The 8,941-nt window shown below is 54.1% G+C and overlaps 1 protein-coding gene across 1 annotated transcript; it reads left to right on the top strand.

Annotated features, from left to right (window-relative positions):
- Nucleotides 1-74: 74 nt before the first annotated feature.
- Nucleotides 75-2,845, top strand: LOC102112593 (uncharacterized). The gene is made up of 3 exons (XM_005534119.3): nt 75-453; nt 878-953; nt 1,140-2,845. The coding sequence occupies exons 2-3, from the start codon at nt 932-934 to the stop codon at nt 2,300-2,302; spliced, it is 1,185 nt and encodes a 394-aa protein (XP_005534176.2). The 5' UTR covers nt 75-453; nt 878-931; the 3' UTR covers nt 2,303-2,845.
- The last annotated feature ends 6,096 nt before the right edge of the window (nt 2,846-8,941 follow it).

The raw sequence follows: 8,941 nt of genomic DNA, 5'->3' as shown, positions 1-8,941 counted from the left end.
TGCCCACCAATCACAGCGCGCGATCGCTCCTGACCACGCCCTTTTGTTTAGCCCCGCCCACCGCCGGTGTAGCTGTGTCCCGGCGCTGTTTCCTCCCAGTTCCCTCCAGTGCTCCCAGTAAGAGCCGTACTGGGAGGGAAAGCGCTCCCAGTTCCTCCCCGGTGCTCCCAGTATCGTTCCCAGTGCCGCGCGAGGCGGGGCCGCATTGGGAGACACCCCAGGGCAAAGCGCGGCTGCTTTTGGGTGTCGGCACCTGCCCGGCCCGGGCTGGGAGCGGAGGAGGAGCGGAGGAAGAGGAGGAACAGGAAGAGGAGGAAGAGAAGGAACAGAAGGAAGAGAAGCAGCGGGAGGAGGAGGAGCAGCAGAACCGCGCGGTTTCCCCGCCCGGCCGCTCAGGCCGCAGCTCCCCCGGCTCCAGCAGCATCACCTAATCCCCACCCCCGGAACCCACAGGTGAGCGGGGAGGGGGAGCTCGCCCCAAATCCATCGTGGGAGTCTCCGGGAGGGTTTTTTTTTACGGGACAGGGCATGTTTGAATCTTGCAGGACCCCAAAGCTGAGCCGCAAATGCCCTGGAGGGATCTTGGGGGGGTCCCACGTGGCGATCGCCTGGTACCGGTGGGCAGAGGGGCGATACCGAGTTTGGGGGTCCCCGGGAGAGCCGGGGAGGAACGCGAGAGCCCCGGAGAGGGGAGGGCACAGAGGGGCGATCCTGGATCCGGGGGACCCCTGGCAGCATGGAGAGGGGTGGGGAGGCTGGAGATGAGTGGGGTCTGGTCCCCGCGAGGCTGAAAGGGACGGTGACTTTTCGAGCTGCACTTTGGTAGCGGCACCATCAAACACAACGTTTTCAGCCCTTGTTTTCCCCCTCAAACCAGGATTTCCCATTCCCAAACCTTGACCGGATATAGGAAGAGGACAATGCAAGGAAGATGGCCCAGGAGTCCCTGGCAGGTGAGGAGGAAGTCTGTGCCCTTTTCCCCCTTTCTCCTGCTCCATGTCCCAGCCCAGCACAGCCCCTGGCTGCAGGACAACTCCGCTGCTGACGCCATCCTGCCAGGGATGCACTGGGGGGATCTCCTTCCCCTTCCCTTTGGCACAGAGGCAAATCCCGTCTTCTCCTTGTCCTTCCTCCCCCAGACAAGGAGCAGTGGACAGAGACCAGTGGGGACAGATCTTTGCAGCAGAACCTCGTGGAAGAGGCTGTTTTGAGTGGCGCCACAGCTCAGGAATTCAATGGGGAGGAAAAGCCACGGAGATCGCGCACAAAGACGGGCTGCAAACGCAGATCACAGGGATCCAAGGAAGAAAGACCCACCCTGGGCCGAGGAGGCGGCCAGAGTTTGGAACTGAGGGTCCATGAGCAGGTCCACAGTGGGGACAAGCTCTATAGATGTGGGGAATGTGGGAAGAGCTTCAGCCGGAGCTCAACCCTGATCCACCACCGGAGGATACACACTGGAGAAAGGCCCTATGAGTGTGGGGAGTGTGGGAAGAGCTATAGAAACAGCTTTGACCTGATCAACCACCAGAGGAGCCACACTGGAGAAAGGCCCTATGAGTGTGGGGAATGTGGGAAGAGCTTTCAGAGAAGCTCCAGTCTCCTGAAGCATCAGTGGACGCACACAGGCGAGAGGCCCTATGAGTGTCCTGAGTGTGGGAAGAGGTTTCAGAGCAGCTCCAGGCTCCTCAGGCATGAGCGGATTCACACAGATGAGAGGCCCTTCCGCTGCCCTGACTGCGGGAAGGGCTTCAAAAATAACCCTGATCTCATCACCCACCGGCGCATTCACACCGGGGAGAGGCCCTATGAGTGTCCTGAGTGTGGGAAGAGATTCACCCAGAGGTCAAACCTCATTGTCCACAAGAGGACCCACACCGGCGAGAGGCCCTATGAATGTGGGGAATGTGGTAAGAGGTTCAGCCAGAGCTCAGAACTGATGCATCACAGGAGGATGCACTCTGGGGAGCGGCCTTACAAGTGTGGTGAGTGTGGGAAGAGCTTCAGTCGGAGCTCCAACCTCATCATCCACCAGAGGAGCCACACAGGGGAACGGCCCTACGAGTGTGAGGAGTGCCGGAAGAAGTTTCAGACCAGCTCAGATCTCCTCGTACATCAGCGGATTCACACAGATGAGAGGCCCTTCCGCTGCCCCGACTGTGGGAAGGGCTTCAAACTCAACTCCACCCTCATCACCCACCGGCGCATCCACACTGGGGAGAGGCCTTTTGAGTGTCCCCAGTGTGGGAAGGGGTTCAAACAGAGGTCAGCCTTGAACCAACACCAACGGAGCAACCACTAAGGGAAGCCCTGCCAGTACCCTGAGTGCAGGAAGAGCTTTGTGTGCTGCTCCAGCTCCATCGCCCTTGGGAGGATCCACACTGGATGATCCGTGTTGGAAAGGCATCTGGCTGGGGGCTCTGCATCCTCCTGGCTCCCTGTGGGGACCTGGTCACATCTACAAACCAACATCAGAAATCCATTGTGGACAGCAGATTTGTTGACTCCTGACCCCAGAAAAATCTCACTTTTTGCATCTTCTGGTGGCATCAAGAAACACTGGATGTCCTTGGAGGTTTTCTCTAACATAAATCCATTGTTTTAATTCTCTCTGGCCCTTTGGCATCTTCCACATCCAAAATGGGATGGATTGGGGCAAAACCCATGATTCTGGAGACAGTGAGGTGGAAACGCCTCCAAAAATGTTTTTTCCCACCCACCCAAGCATGAGGATGCTCTGCCAGCAGGGACACATAAATCCTTTTTTTGGCTTTGAAATGAAAAGGTTTCTGTTCATCCCTTTGAAACCCCTGAAACAGGGGTAAAAATAAAGACGTTGAACTAAGGCATGGATGGGGACATCTTGGGGACAGTGACATGGGTGGGGCCATGGTGGGACATGGGGGACATGACCATGGATGGAGACATGGCCATGGATGGGGACATGAGGGGACTTGGATGGGGACATGGACATAGATGGAGACACGGCCATGGATGGGAACATGGTAGGACATGCACATGTGAGGACACAGCCCTGGGTGGGGACATGAGGGGACATGAACATGGATGGCGATATGAACTGGGACAGCATCAGTGCCACCAACACCTTCATCTCAGCCATGGCAAAGCACTGCCTGATGCAGTTCCGACCACCACATCAACACTTTCACCACCAGTGTCCCAGCCAAATGTCATGCCCCACCAGGGCAGGATGGGGAACTTGTTCAGTTGGTGACAAGTAGGCCAGACATGAGTGACAGCCACCAGCGAGCTCAGGGGACCCTAACTGCCCCTGGGGACAGGGCAAGGGTCAGTGTCACCCCTGGGGTCATGTGGCCCCCTCCTGGGTGTCACTGGAGGTGTCCTGATGGCAGCATCCCCACAGTTGTGGCGACATTGTCACCAGATGGGTGTCCTGGTGGCATCGTGTCCCCTCCTCTCCATATCTCCCCATCCCCCACCATGGCTCCCTGTCATCCTTCTGTGTGTTCCTGTCTGTCGCCCTGAAAACAGCCTCCTGATCTTGTTCTCATAGTTTTAGCTACTTTCCCAGGAAAGTAACTATGAACTATAAACATAAACACATTCCTTCTAAGAAACTTCTTTGATGGACGTTTCGCATGACCAGTGTGATTGGGAAGGTGGTAACTTAATTATCCAATCCCTGGTCATCATCAAAGATCTATAAATACTGGAGTCAAAAAATAAAGTTTTTTCTTTTTCTTGTCATACCACTGAGACGTGTTCATGTGAATCATTCTGAGTCCTTTAGCGACATCTGTCCTGCCCCATGTCTCTCTGTCCCCGTTGTGAGTCCCTGTCCCCTCCTCCTGTGTCTCTGTCCCCCACCCCCGGCAGGGCCAAAGTCCCCAAGGTCCCAGGGCCGTGTCCTGCAGGGTGTCCCTGTATCCTGCAGGATGTTATCGTGGCTGCTCCTGGATGAGCATCTGTGCCTGCGCCAGCACAGGTGGGGACACGTCAAAACACCCTGTGACACCCCACGACATCCCATGACACCTTTTGTCCTCTGATTTTGGGTCCTTCCCCCCCCCATTTTGGGTCCTTACCCCGTCTTTTGGATTCTTTTCCCCTATTTTTGTCCTTTCTTCCTATTTTATGTCTTTCCCCCCTATTTTGGGTCCATTGCCCCCTATTTTGGATCCTTTCCCCCTATTTTGGATCCTTTCCCTCTTTTCCATTCTTTCCCCCAGTTTTGTCTGCCCTCCCCTTGCTTTTGGCATATTTTTGGGTCCATCCCCACCCTCCAATGCCCTCCCCACCCCTTAGCCCCATTTGCCCCTCCTGCCCTGTCACCCCAGGCTATGTCCCCAGCTGTGTCCCCAACTGCTCCCCTGTGCCACATGGACTATCTTGAGAATGAAAAGTTTGTTAACACAACAAACTATTCCTGGGTGAAAAACAAGTGCTCACCTGTGTGAGCACAGTGGGTCTGTCCCATGAGAATCAGTGAAGAAGATATGTAAACATCTGAGTGTCAGCACATACACACAAAACACCTTCTAACCAATTAATTGAATATCATGGAAACTACTAACCAATGGGAGTTCAACATGAGGTCTGTAAAAATGTACAAAAATGCATTCTGTGAATAAAGAATTGGCTTTTTCTGCATGACGAAATGGAGTTCTGGTTGATTTATTACAACAAGACCACCCCTGCTTTGCGGCACTGATGACAAATTGGCAGGTGGTGATGACAAAAAGTGCAGGTGCCACCTCAGGGATGGTGCAGAGAGGGGTCCTGTGGTGCCATCATGCCCCCACGCTGAGTGAATGACAAAGGGGGGATCAGGGGAGTCCTCAGGGTGCCGGGAAGGAAGTGCAACAGGGGAAATGCGTCCGGTCCCACACCTGGGACACGGGTGGCAGGGCGCTTGTCTCCCTGTCCCCCTGGCACCCTATCCCCGGTCCATTGTGTGGGGACTGCCTGGGTGGGCAGGAGAACCCAAAGAATTGGGACTCCTGGGGTGGGCAGCCAAAAAATTGGGACACGTGAATGGGCAGATTTGGGACTCCAAATATTGGGGACCCCTCAAAGTGGGAATGCCAGGTTGGGGATGTCCACCCCACCACGCCCAAGTCCAGTCCCTGGACTCCCCAAAGTGACTCCTCCCATTTCACCCCCACCCCCCACGCCCATGCAGAGACCCTCAAAATGCCTCCCCCAACCCCAGAACCCCAAATCCAGCCCCAAAAATTTCTCGTCCCATCCTACTACTCTCAAAGCCAGCCCCTGGACCTCCCAAAATGGCCTCTCCCCATCCCACCACTCCCTAAATCCAGCCCCTGAGCCCCCCAAGCTCAACTCTCCCACACCACACATGGAGGTGGAAGCCAGGCCCGGCCACCCCCGGGCCCCCACCCTACTGAAGACCTACAAGTGGAGCACCACGATCACTGCCACCCCCAGAGGGGACCCCAAAAGGAGCGGGGGGGTCCCCAGGGAGCTGTCGCTGGGCATGGCTGCAGGGCTTGAAACACTCCTAGAGCCACCCCAACACTGACAGCGACAGGGGTGGTGACAGAGGTGTCCCCAAGGCCAGTGAGCACTGGTCACTGTTCCAGACAGTGTTTTCCACCCCCTCCAAGGTGTCCAAGGAGCCACGGGGACCCGAGGGGACATGAGGCCACCCCTGCAGCAGTACCTGCACCACTAGGCAGGAGGAGGGGACATGGCGACAGCAGAGCCAGGGCAGAGCTGGGGACATAGGATGGGGCAGGTGAGGGGGCTACAGGGGTGGGAGAGTAGGGGGTGAGGGGTGGGGGTAATTTTGGGGTGATGGGTGGGGGGTGATGGATTTTGGAATGATTATGATGGGTGAGGGATGATGATGGGTGGGTGGTGATGGGAATGATTTTGGGGGTAATGGGTGGGGGGTTATGGGTTGTAGGGTGGGGGCAATTTTGGGGTGATGGGTGTGGGGTGATGACTTTTGGGGTGATGATGATGATGGGGTGATGGGTTATGGGGTGTGGGGTGGGAGGTGCTGTCCTGGCACAGCCACTCCCACAGGGGTGCCCTATCCCCACTGTCCCCAGGGGCTGTTCCCATGCGTCCCCATGGTGGGGCTGGCACTGACAGTGGCACTGGGACCTGGCCAAACCTGCTTGGCACGGGCGAAACCACCCATGCGTATGTATGGAGCCAGCCTGGCCTGGCCCCACACGTGGTCTGTCACTGTCACTGCCACCAGCATTGCCACCCCATGGATATTGAGAAACCGCCAGCTTATTCACCAGTCTTCACAGAAGTAATCATGAACACCGTTTATTTCTATCTTTAGCACACCTTTTATAGGGTTCTACAGGGTCTGCGGGCAGAGCAAACTACTATTGGCTAACACAGTTTACATTTTTTCTCCTACACACAGGGATATTGTTTTGCTTTACTCTCTCTTCTGCATGAAGGTTTCAAGGACTTTAGCCTTTAATATCATGACTTATTTCAAAGGCTGGTTTGTGCAGACAGGCCTTTACTAATATATAAAATATATCAACACATGGACAAGTGTCCCCTGGCACTGCCACGCTCGTGCTGGCATCTCCATGAGCATCCCAGCACTGGCAGCAGCACCTCCACGACCACATGTCCTGTGGTGTCATCACACCCATGAGGGCACTTCCATGGCCACCTTTCCCCCATCCTGGCACCCCTGGTGGCATGGCCAGGCCACATGTCTCCCATGATTGCCACACCCCCATGGGTGCACCCACGGGAGCACCCACACACTGTCCTCTCCCCTCCGATGTCTGGGGATGGTCACGGCCCCTGCTGAGCTGCCCTGTAAATGGCCCCTCTAATAGCAGCCAGTAAGGAAGGGCATGAAATTGTTACAGTGACACCTGCATGCAGTTTATTTCTTTAATCCAAAGAAGTTAAGAAATATTGTAGGCGATGTACTTAGGAGGAGTGAAATGTTTGTGTTCACCAGGCTGGCACAGCTTTTTTCTGGAGTGAAAGCTGAGTGCTGGGTGCTGAAGTAATTTCAGAGAAACTCAGAATGTGCTGAGTTGGAAGAGACCCATCAGGATCATTGAGTCCAACTCTTGCCCTGCACAGAACACTACAATTCCACCATGGGCCTGAGAGCATTGTCCAAGTGTTTCTTGTCCCAAGACAGACTTGGGGTTGGGACCACTTCCCTGGGGACCCTGTTCCAGTGCACAACCCAGCTCCAGGTGAAAAAGTTTTTCCTGATATTCAACCTAACCCTCCCTGGACTCAGCTCCAGCCGTTTCCTCAAGTCCTGTCACTGATCATGAGAGTGAAGAGATTGGTATTGGCCCCTGCATTCAGGAAGATGTTGAGAGCTCCGTGATGTCTGACCTGAGTCTTCTCCAGCTGAACAAACTAAGTGTCCTCAGCTGTTCCTCACAGAGCCCCTCCAGACCCTTCCCCATCCTTGTGACCTCCTCTGGACACTCTGCAATGGCTTTATGTCTTTTCTATATTGTGGTGTCACTCAAGGTGAGGCCACCCCAGTGCAGAGCAGAGTGTGACAGTGCCCTCCCTGGCCCGGCTGCTGATGTTGGGCCTGGTGCCCCAGGACATGGTGGCACTTCAGACTGCCAGGGTATTGCTGACTCATGTTCAACTTGCCCTTGGCCGGGACCCCCAGGTCTCTCCCCACAGCTGCTCTCCAGCCTCTCCTTCCCCAGTCCATACACCAAGCCAGCAGTGCCCCATCCCAGGGGCAGAATCTGACCCTTCCCTTGTTAAATTCTACACAGCTGGTGACTGCCCATCTCTGTGAGTTCTCTCTGCAGAGCCTCTCTGGCCTCCAGGCAGTTGACAGCTCCTCCCAATAAATTTACTGATTATCCCTTCAAGTCCTGTGTTCAGGTTGTTAACGAAGATGTTGAAGAGCAGGGGCTGACAATGGGGCCCTGCAGAACCCACTGGTGACCACTGCCAGCGTAGTGTCACCCCAGCCACTGTCACCTTTGGTGCCTGACCCATGAGCCAGTTGCTTACCCATCACACAATGTGTTTATCCACCTATGTGGTGGACACTTTGTCCAGAAGCATTCAGGTAGACACAGTACCAAAAGCTTTGCTGAAATCCAGAAAGATTCCATCTTGGAATCTCATAATCCATGACTTTCCCAGATCAACCAAGTGGGTTACCCTGCCACAGAAGAAACTCAGATTTCACAAGCAGGACTTTCCCCTCATAAAGCCATGCTGACTCTGATTCCTGTATTGTTCTCCAAGTGTTTTCAATACTATCCAGAATAAACTTTTCCTTGATTTTATTGGGTATTGAAGTGAAACTGACAGGCCTGTAATTTCTGGGGTCCTCCTTGCCCTTCCTGAAAATCAGGACAACATTTGCCAGTTTCCAGTCAGCTGGGACCTCTCAAATCCAGATCTGAATTCTGTCTTTGCTCTGATTTCTCCAGGGGAAGCAGCCTGCTCACACCCAAATGTTTGAGTTTCTATTCTCCTCAGGCAAACCCACTCTGAGGGCAGCAACAGTTAGAATAATTAAAAATACTTCCTGATTATAGGCACAAAGTCATTGAAGATTAAACAATCTCTTCAAAAGCTTTTTAAGGTGGGACTCTCTCTTGAACTGCAATGCAAGATGTAATCAAAAGTATGTATTCTTTTAGCATCTGTTAAAACCAGGTGGGGCATCGCTCTTTATCTCTTCCACCACCCATCCTCCTTCCAGGGAGATATTTTCTGTTAATGGGCCACTGAGTCTCACTGCATGACTGATAAAATTACATCATTCCATTGTGAGATGCTCCACCCAGGGGGAAGAGCCAAGCATTCCCAGCTGGATGTAATCACAGAATCAGAACACCAGAGGCAGCCTTTCTCCACTGGATTCTGAGAGGAGATTCCGGTCCTATCTACACCACTGGAACTTCAAAGGAAGACTACACCCTTCTATAGTGTTGTGTTGTTAATT

The sequence above is a fragment of the Pseudopodoces humilis genome, chromosome 31 (assembly GCF_049639895.1).
Source record: "Pseudopodoces humilis isolate 2021_Gansu_Grassland_sample_001 chromosome 31, ASM4963989v1, whole genome shotgun sequence".
NCBI classification, from domain to species: Eukaryota; Metazoa; Chordata; class Aves; order Passeriformes; family Paridae; genus Pseudopodoces; species Pseudopodoces humilis.
This window is presented reverse-complemented; position numbering and strand designations above follow the sequence as displayed.

Excerpts from the sequence above, each read along its gene's own strand:
- LOC102112593 (XM_005534119.3), top strand. The coding sequence starts at position 932 with ATGGCCCAGGAGTCCCTGGCAG. Across the intron at positions 954-1,139 it reads GGCCCAGGAGTCCCTGGCAG|ACAAGGAGCAGTGGACAGAG; the intron begins GTGAGGAGGAAG and ends TTCCTCCCCCAG.